The sequence below is a fragment of the Lactuca sativa genome, chromosome 6 (assembly GCF_002870075.4).
Source record: "Lactuca sativa cultivar Salinas chromosome 6, Lsat_Salinas_v11, whole genome shotgun sequence".
Lineage (NCBI taxonomy): Eukaryota > Viridiplantae > Streptophyta > Magnoliopsida > Asterales > Asteraceae > Lactuca > Lactuca sativa.
In genome coordinates, this window is record NC_056628.2 from 75,619,199 (window position 1) to 75,640,784 (window position 21,586).

The following is a 21,586-nucleotide window of genomic DNA, read 5'->3' on the forward strand; positions in this document are numbered from 1 at the left end:
TTACACATAAATAAAATTAAATATAATATATGGTTTAATGTTGTTTATAGTTGTTGTTATTGTTAATTAATTTTTTTAAATTTATTTGCTTATTGTTTTAATTTCTATTATTATAATTATTTAAAACATCAAACATTATTTTTTGATTTTAAAGGTAACAATATAATCATTTATATAGAGTTATTTTTAACTATTATTATTGTAAGTTATTTTAAGCTACTTATTTGGAAACTTTTAACGATTATAAAAATACATTTATGAAATATTTTTGTTAAATTGAGATAACAATTTAGTTTTTTTTCATTTATCACTATAATTTATCACTTTTAATTATTTACAAAATACTCATTAATTTTTTTAGTGAACTGAAATTTATATTTAAGCTGACATTGTAATGAGCAAAAACACCTATATAGTTGAAGTCTTTACAAATATATGTTTTTTTTTTAAATATAACAATAACATTGTTGTTAAATTTGATATAATAATTCGTATACTAAATTGATATAATATCTTGATTATTTTGAGTTATATGATAATATATACATCTATTATAACTTTATAATCTCAATCGTTTGAATGACTTCTACACACCAATTATATATGAAAAAATTAAATATAATTTATGGTTTAATATTATGTTTAGTTGTTGTTATTGTTAACTGATTTTTTAAAATTTATTTGTTTAATGTTTTAATTTCTATCAATTATAATTATTTAAAACATCAAACATTATTTTTTGATTTTAAAGGTAACAATATAACCATTTATATAGAGTTAATCTTAACTATTATTATTCTAAGTTATTTTAAGCTATTTATTTGAAAGCTTTTAACGATTATAAAAATATCGTTAGGAAATATTTTAGTTAGGTTGAGATTACAATTTAGTTTTTACATTTATCACTATAATTTATCACTTTTAAATATTTACAAAATATTGTTTGGTTTTTTAAGTGAAACTGAAATTTATATTTAAGTTGACATTGTAATCTTATATTTATGTTCACAATTTAAGTATTTGTCCAAACTGCTCAAAAGTTGTAGCTTTAAACTGATAATAGTTTACATTTAACATCATATTAAATGTAATAAATTAAGTATAATATGTTAAAAGTTAAAGACATAACTTTATAAGTAAAAGTAAAGATATTATTTTAAAATTGAAATTTAGTTTCTTTCTAATTACACTTTAAGTTTGATATTTATTCAACCTTATTAACCAACTTATTATCATTATTAGAAAGACACTACAATTTATCACTTTTAACTATTTATAAAATATTCTTTGTGTTGTTTAAGTTAAACTAAAATTTATATTTATGTTGACCCTGTAATGTTATATTTAAATTAATAATTTAAGTATTTTATACAAATTGTTCCAAAATTATATCTTTAAAATGATAATGGTTTACATTCAATGATATATTAAAACTAATAAATTAAGTATAATATGTTATAAGTTAAAAAACATAACTTTTTTAGTAGAAGTAAAGATATTATTTTAATATTAAAATTTAGTTTATATATGATTACATTTTAGGTTTGATATTTATTTAACCTAATTAACCAAATTATAATTATTATTATAAAGAAATTCAAAAGTCATGGGAGTTTCAAATGAATGTAGTGAAAAGAAAAATGAATGGCAGTTTCAAATGAATGTGGTGCAAGGAAAAATGTTTTCTTTATAAGTATATAAAGATAAAGATACTACCCATAGAGGTTTGGAGGGTTTGATGAGCAAGGTTGTTATAAATTTCTCAGCAGATATATATTGGGAGTCTTGCAATCATTTGATGTACATCGAAAAGTCCAAACTATGTTGTCCACCTTTAGCACTTAGCACCAAACTTTAAACTAAACATATTTTTTACTTGTTTTTATTTCATATTACTTGTCTGTGGGTTCGGTCTAACATTTGCTACTGTTTACATTTACAACTGTTCCTAGCTATTGATTGCAATGTAATAACTTTGAACAACAATCGAATAATATAAGAGTTCTCATATTCTTAATTGTGGACGTAGGCCAGATTGATTTTTTGTCATTTTTTATTTCCCGTGTCAAAGTAGCTGATGTTTTAAGCATCTGATTTCATATGGAAAACATCTTCTATGACTTCCTAGAAAGGTGATGTTTTAAGCATCCGATTTCATATGGAAAACATCTCCCATGTCAAAGAAGCTGATGACTGAAAAATGGCAAACATTGTTTCCTAGTTGAACATTGCCCACAAAGAAATTTCGTATTGAAATAGTAAATATGAAATAGCAAATATGAAAGACTATATAACTTAAAGGAAGAAGATGGAGCCATAAGTGGAATCTCATATGATATATCTATTATGAAAAATGAGGCCTAAAAAGAAGAATCGGTTTTATAGAATAGTTTTTATAAAAGTATTAATGCTGAGTAATCTTGATGGGTTAAGTGCATAGAGTGGATCGGGTTATGGGTCACAGATCATGGTCCTGCTTGGTCTCAGGGTTAATAATTAAATGAACAAGAGTCAGTGGGGTTTATATATGCATGGCACGTTTCATGGAGACAATAAAGGAGTACATGGACTAGGTAGTTTGTTATTGTATTTGCTATTTTATTCTACTTAGCATGTAGTCTATAAATACGATAGATAGTTTTCGTTAAAATTATAATCAGTTTTCTTTCTTGAAAGTAATATAGCATTGAGAATACCCAATAACCTTGAGCAATACATGAGAGTCATTATCAGGGTGTAAGTTCGGGTCTTTATCATGTGGGAAAGGGGCTGATTTCCAACAGTTAACAAACAAAAAGGTTATCCCAATTCCAAAACATTGGGGTTACTACTTTAATTTTAAGAGAAATTTTCTTTTGTAACTATTAGAGTTTTATTTTATTTTATTTATTTTTGGATGGAAAATGAGTTATATGTATATTATATATTGAAGTTTGTTTCCATTGTTGATTTATAACTAATTTATTTTTAAACTTTCAATAAATTCGAAACGGTGTTGGTTATTCTACCTTAAAGATAATTTTGTAATTTTAACATCCTCAAAGGTTATATCCTCGTCATTACCTGACACATTTAGAAAATTTGTTTAATTTTCGATAGACATACCAAAACACTATACAATGAATCTGATCCAATCCAATTCAGTCCAGTTGATTTCCAGCGAGTACGTACATGTATATACCATGCCGCTAGCTAATTAACTAATTAAGTCATAAACACAAAAGAGGCCTACACTAGAAATTCATTATTCATACACATTCGATCAGCATAACAATACATATATAAAATGTATTCAACAAACCATCCCCGAGCGTAATTCAAACATACATCACATATAGAGGTTCTCGTTTGGCAACCTTTGTGAAGGAACAACGATGAGTGGTTCTTTTTTCTTTAGTGAAATTCCAAATTTTTCAGAGAGGTCATGCTCTTCACCCTCCGGCAAGCTCCAGTCGAATGAGTGTAAGAGCGATGCCAAGATATACATTTGCATTTTCTCCGCCAATGGAACACCTGGACACAATCTTCTTCCAGATCCAATTGCTTTTTAGTCTTAGTGATCTAAACGAAAGTCGTAGTGTTCATTAAACAGAGATAGTGCGTAAAAAGAATGTCCAAATATGACTTCATATGAGGAAATTATGAATTTTCTAAGATTTGACATAACACTATGCAGCCCGAAACTCGAATTTTAGATCGGGTGATTTTTAGCCAAAACAACCTAAACGAGAATTGAAGATCTTGTTGCTATTAGTTCAACGGTAAAAAGACGGACGAAAACGGATGTCAGATGAAGAAGCTATGAATTTTTAACGGAATTTTCCTGTCCTGGCCTATTAAAAATATAACTTTAAAAATAAATTCAAAATTAGCCAACGGAGTCTAAACGAAAGTTGTAGAGCATAGTCTCAGCTACACATGGATATAAAGAACGTCAAAAAATAAAGCTCGTATGCGAAAGTTAAGAATTTTTTATGCTTGGAAATTCAGAGTACGCCCAGCGTACTCGTGTGCAGAGTCTGAGATCGCTCACGCAACCTACTCTATTGCATGAAAGCCATGCGTTCGTAGCTTGGACGCATCCGGAGTTATCCCTTAGTACGCCCAACGTATTCGATGTAAGCCAATCGTAACTCCTGGGATCAGCCACTATAAATAGCACCCGAAACCATCCAATTTTAGGTTGCAAACTTTCATTCTCCCACCCTAAACTTTCTTCAATATTGCAAAAATTACACCTAACCGCACTATATCATCCTAGCGTCATAAGAAAACCCCGAAGATCCCGAGAAAAATAGTTTTCGAGCTGAAACTCTGCCCACATGAAGTCTGTTTTTTCAGAAACCATCCCAGTTTCATCAGAAACGATTGTTTTAAAAAAAATGAAGTGCTGTCCAATCACCGTTTTACCAAGTGAGTATATATTCACTTTCAGCTTACACATATATATGAAGTATTTTATATAAAATGCATGCTATGTGAGTATATGTTGTTTGTTTTCTTGAGATGGATGATTAATGAATGTTTTATACATGTTTTAAACTGTATATGTATTTTATATCTACAAATATATTGGGCGAAGTGTAGGTAGATAAAGAATGAGGGATGAAAGATGATATAGATGTTATTGGCAGCTGTGCCTAATAAATAACATTAGCAACTGTGCCTAATAGAGAATAAATGATGTTGTTGGCAGCTACACCTAATAAACAATATTTGCAGTTGTGCCGATTAAAGAATAAATGATGTTGTTTGCAACTGCACCTAATAAATAACATTGGCAGCTGTGCCAATTAGAGAACAAATGATGTTGTTTGTAGCTGCGCCAAATAAATAACATTGGCAGTTGCGCCATAGGCAAAGATGGACTTCGTGCTTATTTCTCAGGCAAATTCTTAGGAATGAATGAACGAGGAATAACTGATTTCTTAGGGTGGATCCTTAAGAGTAAAGAAGATAATGGGGGTAGGAAATTCGGTTGACTATTTGATGTTTAAACATAATAAATAAATTTATTGTGGTTGATGAAATTAATAAATTTATTATTTGTGGGTTGAAAACCCTATATGCTCACCAGGCTACCAAGCCTATGCACTCAACTTTTTATATTACATGTAGTGGACTCAGAGCATAGATGGATTATGATGAGGGATTTTTGGATTATAGACCAGTAGTTGTAAATAACTGTTGTAAGACTTGTAATGTACTATTTATGTTTTTGGTCTGCATCGGAACATGACATCCCGAGATTTTGTTATATAATGAAAATACATTTCTTTAAGAAATGCTTTGATAACTTTTTTATTATATTTTGTTTTGGGAACAAATTCCGCAACACCTTTTGAAAGATTACTCTGATTTTATTTTAAAAGCATAAACTAAATCGGTTTTTTCCTATCCGAGAAGTTTTAGGATGTCACAGTAAGGGGCATCTAAGACGAAGAATCTTAACTTTTACCCTTTTCTTCCCAAATTAATTCCAAGTGATAATGAGTTATTCTAAGGTGATTTTGGGTCAAACTAAATCGATTTTGGAGGTATCTAAACAATATTAACCATCCTTATCATAGCATATCAAATTTAAATTGCCTCCTTTGAAATCATATTTGTTTGTCAAGAACCTCTCTGGATTGAATATTAACGGATTGTCCCAATACCGATGATCCCGATGGATTGACCAAACATTCAGAAGCACAGTACATCCTTTTGGAATGGTGTATCCACCGACTATACAATCCTGCCTCTTCATCTTCCGTAAAATGCCTTGTAGATCAAGCCATGCAACACTAGGGAAGATGTCAGAGAGATTCGGTTGTCCTAGAAGCTCAACGATATTTGAAGAAATCCTCTTCAACTCTGCTCCAAATTGGCGACCTTTTGCGTTTGGATCTGAAGTGTTTTCCCAAACCATGCTTGTAAGGACGTTAGCCTCTGTTGAGAAAGCAATCTCGCTGATGTCAATTGTGGTCCCGATTTTACTATAAATATTTTTGATAGTTTTCCTCACTTCATCCCTTCGAAAAAACCTGCACGCTTCAAGATTCTTGTTGCTTAGAACCTCATGGGCAAATATCTTACGAAGGTTACGCCAATCTGAATTGTTGTCAGAAAATACTACATTTCGGCCTCCATAGGAGATCGCTAAGGCAGCTATTGACGGATTCCGGTTAGAAAATATGTCATCTTGCTCACGTACCACAGCCTTTACTAGGTCAGGTGTATTTATGACGACATGAAGTTTGCTTCCCAAGTGAAACTTGAAAATGGGTCCGTAAATGTGAGCCATGTTACGGAATTGTTTGTGTAAGTCACGACGAAGAAATGGAAGGTAACCTACAATCGGCAAGGAACGAGGACCTGGTGGCAATGATGGTGCACCTGAAGAGCTCGAAGACTTCCATCTCCGCCATGAAATAGCAAAGATCATTACTGAAATGGTGGCAACTGCAAGAGTAAAGTGGTCTTTGTTGCTGGCCGACAGTTCTTCCATTTTTTTCGAATATGATGAATGTGAATACCATAAAAGAAAATCGTCTTCCGGATTTAAACCCCAAGCGACTGCTTGCTTAAATTAAACAAGCCAAAAATGTTAAAATTATATATGCGTGATTCATATTTATTGCTTATTAATCCGAAAGTCAAAACCGTGTGAAACCTTATACTCTATTATTTCAGAAACGGTTAGATACCATTACTTTCTGTTTCTATTTTGAATGACACATTGGTCATCCTGTTAGCGACAAATCATGATATTTAATAATTTTTTTTTGTTCAAGATTAATAATTGCTTAAATTATTTATCAGGAAATTTCAAAATGTCAATTCCATTATTGAAAGCCTTCCTGTAGGTGATATTTTATATTTGAGTGAATTATAGTTCTGGTCCATGTGGTAGGTAGATACTTAGATTCTGATACTTGGTCAAACATTTGCAATGTTGATAGATCGTGTATTTGTGTTATGAAGAAATTACAATTGTTGGTCTCTCATGCATATGAAAAACACTTTTATATCTTTCTTTATTTTTTTTTCTTTTTTATAATTAGAGAAAATTTGATTCATATCCTTTTGAATTTTAGATACTATTTCTACAGCCTTCTAAAAATCAAAATTATTTCTATATCCTGATCAAATTATAAAATATATATTTATATCAAAACGTAATTTTTAATTTGAATTATACCAAGTTAATATTAAAAAAACTTATTTAGACCTTAAAATTTTATTGAATTTCCCAAAATACCCTTCCCAAGCAAAATCTCAAATTAAAGATTAAGCTAGGTATCTTGTATTTCCATATATCATCTTCGTCGTACACTAAACATCTCTAGATTAACTCTCATTTGTAAATTCAGTTTGTAGCTCTATGCATGTGGTGTCTATTGATCTTATATGTGTTTTTTTAGCATGAAATTCAGGAATTGATATGGGGTTTTTGTTAATTGGGACTTAGTAATATGTGTAAGTCGTAAGATCTCTAGATTTAAAATTCCCATTGAGTTGGTGCCTACGAACTTTGAAATTCGATTGTGACGATCTGGAATTGAGAATTCCACCCATGTAGAGATAATGAGAGGGGGGGGAGGGGGGTGTCCAATGTTCAAGTCGGTAAGATGAAGGAGCAATTAGAACAAAATCAAAGATGTATTCAACAGCTGGGTTTATGGTGTTGGTATTTTTGTGGCTTGATACTGTTTTGAGAGATACTAGTGTCAGGTATTTTCGATGCAAGTATAAATTTTGAGATCTTTTTTCGGTCATGGTGGTATAGTTTATTCTGATTGCTGCTCTTGGAGGATTCAATATCATTTCTTTCATGAGTTTGAGAGTTGGATGTTATTTTAAGGATTGCTCTCATAGTCTGATGCTCTAATTGCTTGTTGTTTGAACTGGTCCTGATGCTCGTTAATGGAGGAGATGTGTTGTTGGTGCTTAGTTAAATCATGGTTGTTTTCAAGTGTATTATAGTCTTATTTGCGGTTCAGATTATATTATGGAGGAGATGTTAGGTTGATGATATAAAGAATTATACACTACATGCATACGTACGATGAGGAATAAATGGCGGCAGCAATTAAATGACGTGCAACAAGCTTTATAATATTTAATTAGGTTTAATGTTAATTAATTTGGTTTAATGCTAGTCTTAAATAGGAAAGGGTATTTTAATACATTCACATTGAATTTTGATTTCTTTATAACCTTTATTATATTAAATTAATTTAATTTTGATTTCTTGATAACTTTTTTATATTAAATTAACTTAAACCTAATAAAATTATGAGTTTGGATATGAACGTGTGTTTTATAATTTTATAAGGATATAAAAGTAATTTTGATATTTACAATGATACAGAAGTAATATTTAAAGTTTAGAAAAATATGAATGAAATTTTCCCTTGTAACATAAAAATATCCCACCCCACTCTCACTCATCCACCCCACCTCATCCTTCGCACCCCACCCTTTTCTATCCGATCAACATTGCGTTCCCATTCCACCCTCCATTCCATTAACAATCAAAACCATAGTCATCGTCGTTCACTACAAGAGATAGAGCCTTTAGCGGCGACACTAATAGCGGCGACCAGGAGCTTTAGCGGCGACAAATTAAAAAGTCACCGCTAAAGGCTTGTGTCGCCGCTATTGGTGTCGCCGCTAAAGGCTGAATGACACCGACCTACTCTTTGACGTTTTGGCAAACACAAATCGTCTGATCGTTGTTCTAATCCAACGGCTAGGGTGCTCGTGGAACGCATAAAAGAAATACTGGCAACTTTTGTCGCCGCTGATGGTCCAAAATAGTCGCCGATAAAGATAAAAAGAAAATGACGCGGTAATAATTCCCTCCTGATAGTCTCCGCTATTGATAGTTGTCGCCGCTAAAGCCCAATTTGTCACCGGTAAAGGTGTTGCCGCTAAAGGCTGACGCAGTTAACCCCAATAAACTCAATCTTTTTCCTTTTGCTCTTTCTGTTTCACTCCCTTCGCTTGTTTCTCTTCTCTCGTCTGCATCTTACTTCACCGACTATTGTGGGATACCAGTGAGTATTATCAATTTTGGGTGGGTAAAATTGTCCACAAAGTTGATACCACAGGTGGAGAAAGATTTTCCGGTGAGGACCAAGCTTTTCCGGCAACACCAAACTTCTTCTGACGACAGCAAGCTATTTCCAGGTCAATTTTCTGTCCCTTTTGTCTTGTAACATCGATTTTAATCTTATTAGAGTGGTCAATTGTAAAAAAATGTCAATTTCAGTTTTGTTGATTGTGTTACTACGTTCCCGACCACCACCAGAGACTACCGCCACCACTGGACCATTTTCATTGATTTCCTTACACCACAGGTTCTATTTACTTCTATTTATTGTGAAATTTTAGTTTAATTGTAAAATATGTGTAGGTGTCTTAATTATTTGAAAATTGTCATATGTATGTATATTTGATATTTGTATGTGAATCTATGTAAATTTTGGTGTATATATGTCAATGTATGTGTGTTTGATGTATATATTGTATATGACTATTTGGTAGAAGTATGTTGTTATTATGTGAAATTATGTGTATTTGGTATAATTAGGATGTTATTATGTGTGTATGTGAATGTATGTATGTTTGTTGTATATGTGGTATATGAATGTGAAAGGCTCATACCGATAGGGATGGTGTATTTATTACTACCGAGGCGGAACAACAATATGTAAGTATTTAGTTATAATTTTATCATATAATTAAGTGGTTATTTATACTTAATTGTTACTTACTTTTGGGAATTACAGAATCAGTTAGTCGAAGAGCTCTTAGAACAAACCCAAGGTGAAAGTGAGTTAACACTCGCTGAAGAAAGAGTCACTTTTGAGAAAGTATTAGGAGAGCGACGTGGCCATATCAGAGGCATCGGTCGTAAACCTTCTGCTCTCCCGCCGATTTCACAGTTGTCGCAACCACCACCACAATCAGCACAACCATCACAGGTAAAACAATATTATTTAATTTCAATAAACGCATGTTGATTTAGTAATTTTTGTTGGTGGTGATTATTTTCTAAAAGCTTTGGTAATTAATTTTTTGTCCCAAGTGCTACAAATAGCAATGTACTTTGGTTTTTTGTCTTACTTTAAAAATAGCGATGTACTTTGGTATGATAAAATGCATGTTGATTTGGTCATTTTGGTTTTGTGGTGATTATTTGCTAAAAACTTTGGTAATTGGGTTTTTGTCCCAAATGCAATAAATAACAATGTACTTTGGTTATTTAGCTTAGTTTAAAAATAGAAATGTAGTTTGGCATCATAAAATGTATGTTGATTTGGTCATTTTGATTTTTGGTGAGTATTTGCTAAAATCTTTGGTATTTGAGTTTTTGTCCCGTATGCAAAAAATAACAATGTACTTTGCTTTTTTCGTCCTAGTTTAAAAATAGCAATGTACTTTGGCGTCATAAAATGCATGTGGATTTGGTAAGTGTGTTTTCGTCCCTAGTTGGAAAATTTAACTTATGATTTATATATGTTGTTATTTATTATGTTGTTGGAAAAATCTCCGGGCATTGCTCAACAACCTGACATGTAGGGAGGAGCTTTATTCGTTTTTTCAATCACAGAATAATCAAGGAGGAAATAATGGGATGAAGATGATGTTATGTAGGGAGAAGATTTATTTGTATGTTATACTTGACACACTTTGCTATTTTTTAGAATTGTAAAACTTACTTTGCTACTTGTTAGAATTATCAAACTTTTGGTTGTTTTATTTTGGTGTTAAATTAATTATAACAGTATTTGGTATTTAATTTGATGTTGTTATGTAATTTTTGGTATAGAATTAATTATAACAATATTTGGAATAAATTATACCCAAAATCGCAAATGTATTAAAAATAATGAAAAACGTTATTACCGGCAACACTATTACCGGCGACATGAGTATTACCAGCAACATTCTCTTTAGCGGCGACACAAAGTATTGGCGGCGACAATTGTCTTTAGTGGCGACAATCTGATTAATAGCGACGAAGCAGTAGCGACGACTCCTTACCAGCAATGTGTCGCCGCTATTAGCTTTAGCGGCGACTTCTTGATCCTTTACCGACGACTTTTGTTGCCGCTAATTGCTCATTTCCTTGTAGTGGTTGTACACCACCAATCACTCCGGTCACAAGAAACCACGAAGAACAATCACTCGTTCAGTCATTCCTTCCCATCCAGCATCACCTCTAGTCACCCTTCATCTCTAAGAACCACCGAAAAAACCATCTGATCACCCTTTTGCCATCGAGAATCACATAAACGTTTAACGTTTGGGGATACAAAATGTTTCTTCTACCGGTCTTTTTCAATGAATTCTTCATTTTCTCGATTTTAATTTATCCAAAATTTTAAATTATCATTTTCGATTCAACCTTTTCATGTGCGCATTTCATGTGTGTAGATATCTCATGAATAGGGTGGAGGCACTCAAAAAAAAATTTTGGTCTATGATTTTGTTTTCGGCAAAGACATTTATACGTTTGGATTTTGCCATAATATATGACTATTTAAAGGATTTTAATTCAGCCTTTTTCCATTGAGAATCACAAAAGCATTTCGAATAGGGATGAGCAAAGGCGGATATCGGCCAAATTTATAAGAACCGGAACCGCCGGTTCCTAAAACATTGGAACCGGAACCGCCTACCGGTTATAATCAGTTCCAATATCGGGTACCCTATTTAAAAATAGTTCTAAAAGTTTTTTTTATCGAAATAACAGTTTGAACCTTTTACACAAAATACGGTTTGAACCCACCTATTTTAGACAGAAATCTTTTTAAATGCATCCAACTTATAAAAGACCATTCGGCAGCCAACAAAAGGCAGGGCCGGTTTTATCTTGTTTTGAACTAGGCAAGGGCTTAGGGCCCCCAATTCTAAGGGGCCCCTCAATGCTAAACCTAATTCTAGTAGTGAAATTCATAAACGATTCCTACGCACGATGCAATAAAAAATTCAACAACCACATCAAAGCAGCCTTCTGGTCTTCTTCCTTCTTGTCTTCAACCTTTGTTCTTCTTCCTTATATCGATTGTACAAATCAATAGCGGCAGGCGGCTCAACCTCAACTGAAACGGTATGTGTTTTCTAGTTTAGAGATTTACATTATCTCCTTAACTGACTCTGGACAATAGCCGATTAGAATTAGTTTTTTTACACTACCCATTGTCCATTGATTATAGAATATAGAATTAGGTCCCAAGGTTTGAACATGGAATAAATTTTATTTTTCAAGTTTTATGTTTTCCATTATCTTCTATTCTCAAGGCTGTCAAGCATAATATGAGTAAGTTATATAGCTAACATTCTCTCATGAAACTTGAAAGGCAACAAACATATATTGAACTAGTTATTAAGTAATAAATCTTGATTGCCCTTTTAGGTATATTTGAAATTGTTGTGGTAAATTTATATTCCTTTGATAAAAAAGTCACTTCAACCAATGGAGTTACATTTGATGATGGAATTAAAAACATTGATATTTGTGGCCCTGCAATGATAAGAGTAGCAACAAAGGTTGTTAAAATCAATAGTTCAATAATAAATACTATGATATCAACAACAATGATTTCTTTATAAACTTACTTTTTTGTGAAACGGAATCACAAGGATGTCTTGGTTGTAGTTGATACACAAGATTACCCTTTGGTTCCGGAACTCCTTAAATCCAACAAAGATGACCAACAATTTAAAAGAAAACTCGCATGGAAAGCTTTCCAATAGGTTGCTTTTTATCATTCTATAGTTAATGAGTGGTTATGAAAACAAATAGATGGAGGTCATCTCTTATATTTCTTTCTTCAAATTGAATTGAATAATGTACCCTTTTTGGTGTCTTGTGGTGTTAAAAAATAGATCACCCACATCAAAAAGTTTATATTTTTATATAATTCATCAAAAAAGTTAACTCCAACATTTATAAAGTTTTTAGTTTGTTATTATTGGTCCCAAGCCCGGATAAAAGAGGATGGTTTATAACAATAAGTATATTAAAGGCCAAAGGGCCCTAAAATTTTGGTTCGTTTAGAGCCCCCAATCCGATTGACCCGTCTCTAACAAAAGGTAGGAGCACCTAGCCAAACAATCAAGGCTTGTCCCACCTGTTTGCTTTGCAAGCCTCCAATTTTATACAAAGCGGCGTTCCTCTTTTTTCCTTCCCACAAAGGATGTGGGATAGGAAGAATGAGCAACTTTTCGCTTACACTCTTCTTATTCACATTCCATTTACATAATTCTTTTTGTAGTTGTCACTGGCTTTCATATAAACAAATATAAGTTGAAACATGTGTAATATTATAAATATATTATTCGTAGGTAGAAAAAATTAGGTAAATTTAATCACTTGGATTCCAACGAAACATGTTATTAAATATGAAGTTTGCTAGTGTAATATATATATATATATATATATATATATATATATATATATATATATATATATATATATATATATATATATATATATATATATATATATAGGGCTACGTTATAATGTGGATGATATCTAATGTGTGGCCGTAAGGACAATTATGGACCAATGGATGAAAAAAATTAATAACTATAATTTGAGGGTTTATGATATTACAGTGGATTAATATGTACCATATAATTACACAAATTTCTTTGTAAATGTGTTTTAGTCAATTAAGCTATATGTAATGACCCAATTTTACCAAGAAATTTTTTCATTTTTAAGTTAATCAAAACCAATCTCATAAACCATAGATTTCCAAACATATATTTTCAAATAACATTCATTACATCATTCTTTTCCCTTTTTAAACATCAGAGGTTCCCAATTATATTAAAAGAGAGAAATAGAGTGTGCGCCACGTCATCATGCCTTGCCCTTGTCCTTGGGCTCACAAGTACCTGAAACAAATCAACAACCTGTAAGCGAAATGCTTAGTGAGTTTCCCAAAGCATACCATACACATTCACATACAAATATCCTGTTAGTTAATAAAGCTATAACATGTCACAGAAACCATGCAATATAACCCAACAATAATGTCATGGGCTACTCCACATGGTCTTTACCTAAGACTGCCATAGGCTACCCCACATGGTCTTACATCCAATGACATGGGCTACCTCACATGGTCTTTACCTAGGAATGCCATGGGCTACCCCACAGGGTCTTATATCCAATGCCACGGGCTCCCCCCCCCCTCGGGTCTTCCATACAAACATAATATCACATAACATATCAATTCATAAACGAATAACACACGCATAACATGATCACATAATAGGCCGGCCTTTATGTCGTAGACCCACAGGTATGGTGAGAAGACTCACCTCCAACTGCCGAATACAATAGTTACTCTCTTAACAGATCGAAGCCACTAGTGTTGTACAATAACAATATTAACCCAAGATTAGGGTTTGATCATGGCTAAACTGAAAACTCAACCCCAAAGTCCTTCCCTGATGACCCAAAAGTCTTCCTTGGCTAATGGGCCCCAAATTCCATGCTCAAAATTTATTAATGGGCAACATGGCCCATCAAGGTCCAACTTTAAAATTTCTAGTCCAAGACTGATCAATTGATCTATTAACTCGAAATATGGTCAAGCCCAAAGATAGATTAAGGCCTAAAAGGCTTATGGGCCCAAAACAAGTCCAAGTCCACCAGGGGTGCGTACGCCATGCGTACCACCATGGTACGCACAGCGCACCGGGCTTCTACATATTACGTGTGGCGTTCTCTAAGCTACGCCCAACGTAGGAACAAATTAAGCACTTTTTTCATTAAGTGCTTATTTCTCGATAAATCCACGTCCCAAAGTCAGATCTGAGCACATCTTAACGTCCTAGGTCATAAAGTTGGCAACTTTGTGACCTTGCATGCTTTGAAGGACCTCAAAACCTCATTTCTCACTCAAGACCTTAAATAAGAGCTCTCAAATCATGCATGGAGTCTTAGCACCCACCAAGCTCATAACTTTATGCATTTAGCATGCATAAAAAGCTCAAATCTGGACATCTTCATCCCTGGAGTTGCTTCACATCCAAGAGAAGGTCTAAATTCAACATAAGGGGACAAAATGGAAACCCTAACTAGATCTAAAGAACAAGAAGGAAAGGTCACTACTTTATACCTCCAGAAGCCTCCCAAGGTGAACTAAGTGTAGAATCTTGAAGCTCCAAGCCACTCCAAACATGATTAGGATCTCCTTCTTCTTGAATGAACTTCACAAAGACCACACAACCGACTCCTTAGGATCAAACTCTTTCTCACAAAGATTTTTAGGTGATGAGGGATGAAAATAAGGCTCTAGGGGCGAATAATGTCGGGTCCAAAGGCTTAGAGTCGTTTAAATAGGGGACAAGTCCGCACATTAGGATTTTGCATCCATGGCGCAAACGCCCATCGTAAATCAAGGTACGCCCCACGTACCATGATTCCTCTGCGACCACAATCATGCAGTACACTAAGCATACTCTTAGGTACGCCCAACATACTTAAGGGACCAAATATGTAAAATTATCACTCCTTAGGGTTTTCAAGGCATACCATAATTTTGGATGTTACAACTCTCCCCTTCTTGAACTAGACTTTGCCTCGAAGTCCATGGCTGAAAACTGTTCGAGGTAATGCTCCCGCATCTCCTCCTCTGGCTCCTAAGTCCATTCAGAGCCCCTTCGGTGTTTCCATTGCACCTTTACCAACTTTACTTCCTTGTTTCGGAGTCGCTTCGTCTTCCTATCTAGTATGGAAATCGGTCTCTCGACATAGTTCAGGCCCCCATCCACCTGGATATCATCCAAGGATATAACTACGGACTCGTCAGCAACACACTTCCGAAGCTAAGAGACGTGGAAGGTGTTGTGAATCTGACTAAGCTCCTTTGGAAGCTCTAAACGATAGGCTACCTTGCCCACTCTGGCTATGATCTTGAACAGGCCTATGAACCGAGGCCCCAACTTGCCTCTCTTACAAAACCTAATAATCCCCTTCCAGGGTGACACCCTCAGCAAAACGAAATCCCCCACCTGAAACTCAAGCTACGATTTTCGTCGATCAGCATAACTCTTCTGACGGATCTGCACGACATGCAACCGATCACGCACTTGTTGGATCAACCCGGTGGTCTTGAGTACCACCTTCGTGCTTCCCATCACCCGATGTCCAACCTCATCCGAGCATACTGGGGTTCTGCACCTCCAAGCATATAACATCTCAAAAGGAGCTCTATCGATACTAGCATGATAACTATTATTGTACGAGAACTCTGCCAGTGGAAGGTACATATCCAAACTTCCGTCGAAATCCAGCACGTAGGCTCGCAGCATGTCCTCCAATGTCTGGATCATCCTCTCACTCTGACCGTCCGTCTGAGGGTGATGTGTTGTACTGAAGTATAGTTGTGTACCCAGTTCATGGTGGAACTTTCGCCAAAACGTGGATGTAAACCGAACATCCCTATCCGAAACCACCGACACCAGCACCCCATGCCTAGCCACCACTTCTCAAACATAGATGTCTGTCAACTTTTTTGCGGATAGACTCTCAGAGATCGGAATGAAGTGGGAACTCTTTGTCACTCTGTCCACGATGAACCATATGCCATCCACCCCTTGCCATCCTCGGTAGCTTTGTAATGAAGTCTATAGTGATCTCTTCCCACTTCCACATGGGAATAGGTAATGGTTGAACCTTGCCATGAGGCTGCTGGTGCTCGGCCTTGACCTTCCTGCAGGTCATGCACCACTCCACAAACCAAGCGATTTCTTGCTTCATGCAGGGCCACCAATAACTAAGTCTCAAGTCCCTATACATTTTTGTTGCACCGGGATGTATAGAAGACTTGGACTTATGAGCCTCCTCTAATAGTCTTTATCTCACTCCCCTGCCAATGGTACCCACACTCGGCCACACTGAGTCAAAAGGCCGCGACTATCCTTGACAAACAATGGATACTGACCCCGAATTTTCTCTGTTTTACAGTTCTCCTTCTTCACCCCCTCAACCTGAGCCCTTCTGATCATATCCAACAAAGGCGAAATCACCGTCATCCTCATACAAATGTCCCTAACTGGGGACCCTGCTGCCTTGCGACTCGAAGCATCGACCATCACGTTGGCCTTCCCTTGATGGTATAGGATCTCGCAATCATAATCCTTTAGTACATCTAACCATATCCTCTGTCGCATATTATGGTTCTGTTGATCCATGAAATACTTTAGACTCTTGTGATCTGTATAGATAATAAACCGCACCCCTTACAAATAATGCCTCCAAATCTTGAGGGTAAACACCACCGCCCCCAGCTCCAAATCATGCGTGGGGTAATTTGCCTCATGAGGCTTCAATTGCCTCGAGGGATAAGCCACCACATGCCCCCGCTGCATCAATACTGCACCCAATCCTGAAATCAATGCATCACAAATACCACTAAATCATCCAAGCCCTCAGGCAGTACTAGGACTGGAGCCTCACATAATCTCTGCCTCAGAGTCTCAAAAGCCCTCTGTTGATCCTCATCCCACCAGAAACTCACATTCTTTTTGGTCAAATGGGTCAATGGCATCACAATCTTAGAGAAATCTTGGATAAATCTCCGATAGTAACCCGTTAAACCCAAGCAACTACAAATCTACGAGGCGTTCCTCGGTACCTTCCATCACATCACAGCCTCCACCTTCGCTGGGTCAACCGAAATACCTTCTTGATTGATGACATTCCCCCAAAAATTGCACTTCCCGCAGCCAGAATCACATTTAGAGAACTTTGCATAAAGCTTCTCCGCCCTCAAGGTCTCCAGCACCTCTATCAAGTGTTGCTCTTGCTGCTCTCTGGTTTTGGAGTAAACCAGGATATCATCAATGAAAACGATCACCGACCGATCCAGCATCGGTCTGCATACCCAATTCATGAGATCCATGAATGTTGCCGGGGCATTGGTGAGCCCAAATGGCATCACCACAAACTCATAATGCCCATAACGAGTCCTGAAAGCTGTCTTCGGTATATCCTCATCCCTAATCCTTATCAAATTATATCTGGACCAAAGATCAATCTTGTAGAACCAAGATGCACCCTGAAGCTGATCAAATAAATCGTCGATCCTTGGCAAATGATAGCGGTTCTTCATCGGCAGCTTGTTCAACTCCCTATAATCAATGCACATCCTGTGTGATTCGTGTTTCTTTTTCATGAAAAGAATCGGTGCGCCCCACGGGGAACTACTCGGACGTATGAACCCCCAGTCTAGCAGCTCTGGAAGCTGCGTGGAAAACTCATTCATCTCGGGGTGGTGCTAACCGATATGGTGCCTTCGCGATCGGGGCGGCACCCGGTACCAAGTCAATATGAAACTCCACTTGCCTCTCTGGAGGCACTCCTGGAAATTCTTCGGGAAATACGTCCCGAAATTCTTACACAACCGGCACACTGCCCAAATCTGCTACAACCTCCGCTCTCATATCCGAAACATAAGCCTGAAATCCTGAGCAACCCTGCTATAGAAACCTCCTTGCCCTCGCAGCCGAATAGAGGGTCAGTCTTTGCGATGCCCTCTCACCATGAATAACCAGCTCTCCCCCACTTGGGGTTCGAACCCGGACCAACTGTCGCTCACAATCGATCATGGCCCCATTGGGCCCCAGCCAGTCCATCCCAGTGATCACTTTCAGTCCTCGCAACGGTATAGGGACTAAATCTACGTGAAACCTCTCACCATGCACATTCAGGACACAGTCCTGAAATACTCTCACAACACTCACAGTGCGGTCATCTGCAATCTCCACCTCAAGCGGGGTATCCAGAGTCCCCGACATGTCTCGGAACTTCTTGCTAAGCGCAAGAGACACGAATGATTGGGTAGCACCTGAATCAAACAAAACATGAGCCGACATACCATTGACCAAAAAGGTCCCTATGCAACACATAATACACACATATAAGCTATTTTCAAACACAAGATAGAGATGAATAAACAGATACCAGCCACGACGTCTGGTGCTGCCCAAGCCTCCTCGGTAGTCAGCTAAAAAGCGCGACTTCTCACTGCTGGAGCTTCCGTCTTGACAGGGCGGCCGTCGGTAATCCTCATAGTGGCGGGCACGGACACCACCACTGATCCTCCTCCTCCTCCCTCCCTGCAATCTCGGACAATCGGCCTTTTTTATGGCCTTTCTGATTGCAGTGAAAACATATCAAGCCCATCTTGGGGCAATCCTTACTCATGTGACCCTGTTGGACACAAGAGTAACATCTCGATATCCCGGCTGTCCGACAAGCACCACTATGAAACCTCCCGCACTTGGCACACCGGCCCCGACCCTGCTGGCCCCTACCTAAAGAATCATAGGTCTTAGGCTTCTTAGCCTGAGCCCCTGTTGCCTGTACCTTCTCAGTCTTCTACTTCGTGCGGGACTCCAACTCCATCTCCCTCTCACGGGCCTTCTCCGCTATCTCGTTCAGGGTTTTGCCCCCTGTAAAGCCCCCAAAGTCACGAATATCGTCCCTCAACATCGCATGATATCGGTTCTGCCTCATCTCCTCGTCTGTAGCATACTGAGGAATCAACAAAGCTCGCACTCGAAACCTGGCGGTGATCTCTGCTGCAGTCTCGGTGGTCTGCTGTAACCCATAGAACTCCCTCACCAACCGTTGCACCTCAATAGGTGGTGCAAACTCCGCTTTGAAACATCGAACAACTCAACCCACGACATATCTGCCACACCGGCTGCTACCACTTGGCTAGTAACCTCGCCCCACCAATCGTGGGCCCTGTCCCTCAACATACAGGAAGCAAATCCAACCTTTGGCTCCTCCAGGCAAGAACTCGTGCGCTGGGCATTCTCAATGTCCGCTACCCAGTGTCTACTCACAATGAGGTCCCTGACCCCGGAGAACTCTGGAGCTTCAGATGCCTTGAACTCCCAAAACGAGGGAGCTCGGGCTCTACCCTGGCCCGCAACAACATTAGCCCTTAGTGCCCTAAGTCTCTCCCTTATGATCTCCATCATACCCTCCTTGACCGTCCCAAAGATGACTGGGGTAGCGTTAAGAATGCCTCTCGTAACCTCGGCCGCAATCAACTCTCGCAGCCTCTCATCAATACCATCAGTAGTACCGCCTGACCTAGCCCCGGATCCAGATCTTGATCCTAATCCCCCTGTTCCCAGCCGTGTCACAACCATGCTGAACTGAAATACCATAAATTAAAATGATCAGGATTTATATATATAGGATCTTCCCGCACTGGTCCTCCTCGAGGTTGTCAGATCTAGCAATGCTTCGGATACTAGTCTTGTGCTTCCAATAGTACGGGCCCAATACTACCTTCCACACCTACCTGTACCTTTTCCCGCTGCTCTACCTGACAACTTCAATTCGTCCCACAACCCAACCATATCCCAAAATTACCAAATACATTAGCCTCAGGTTGTCCTAAGACTTGATCTACTCATATCAACCAAATCAATCATAACAAACTGATCTTATGCATGAAAATTATACACAGAAATGATCAAATAGACTTTCGAATAAGAGATTCTACCCTAAGACTATATCCAACGAGGAAAGGAAAATAAGGCCAAATCAATCATTTTGAGGCTATAAGCTCCTAACCGTATACAATTTTAAATACATACAATTAGCAGAGTCCATATAAAGCTCAATATTAGTATCACACGATTATTCAAATTGGGAAACTACTTACTTGGCTCGGCTGATAACGTGTGTCACACTCTCATCTTTTAGGTTTCTTTTAAATCCCTTTTATATTACTTTTGAAAACATTTTATCACCTCCTTAGTTTGATTCCTGACACACCAAACGATGTGCTCGAATCCCTCAAACCAAGGCTTTGATACCAACTTGAATTGACCCAATTTTACCAAGAAAATTTTCTTTTTTAAGTTAATCAAAACCAATCTCATAAACCATAGTTTTCCAAACATATGTTTTCAAATAACATTCATTACATCATTGTTTTCCCTTTTTAAACATCAGAGGGCCCCAATAACACTAAAATATAGAGATAGAGTGCGTGCCACGTCATCACGTTGTGTAAAATGCATTGGTTTTATTCCTACTCTAAAAAATATAAATTTAGCACACAAAGGTAATGAACCTGTCTTCTAGTGGTATAGTTAAATAACTAAGGTGTCGAACTCAGGGAACGGAAATTAAACTAATAACTAATTTTAACTAGACAAGTAATAAAAGTAAAGGGTTTTTCTCTAGTTTTACAAGACTAGAAACATAAATACACCTCCTAACACGTAATTAACTAAACAACTAAAACAAGTAAAAATTCACCAAATTTAATAAAAGGGTTTCTGTTTAGATCTAACTAATTCACTCCTATGGTTAATTTTATGATAAAGTATTATATTGATTGTTATTGGTTACCAACTATAGTGATTAGATTCACATTCGCTATTACCAACCCTTAGGAAATTAATCAATTCAAGCAGTGATCAAGTGTTTAACTAATTAACTCCCTAGTTCAATTATTTAGATTAAATAAGATTTGTAATTGGTTAATTAAATTGGTAGTTAAACTAACCTCTTGTTTGTTGGTTTACCAAACAAGCT

The 21,586-nt window shown here is 36.7% G+C and overlaps 1 protein-coding gene across 1 annotated transcript; it reads right to left on the reverse strand.

Annotated features, from left to right (window-relative positions):
- Nucleotides 1-5,360: 5,360 nt before the first annotated feature.
- On the reverse strand, nucleotides 5,361-6,589 carry LOC111890215 (ferruginol synthase 1). Its single transcript, XM_023886367.3, has one exon. It carries the CDS (start codon nucleotides 6,488-6,490, stop codon nucleotides 5,552-5,554), a length of 939 nt encoding a protein of 312 aa, XP_023742135.1. The 5' UTR covers nucleotides 6,491-6,589; the 3' UTR covers nucleotides 5,361-5,551.
- Between the last annotated feature and the right edge of the window lie 14,997 nt (nucleotides 6,590-21,586).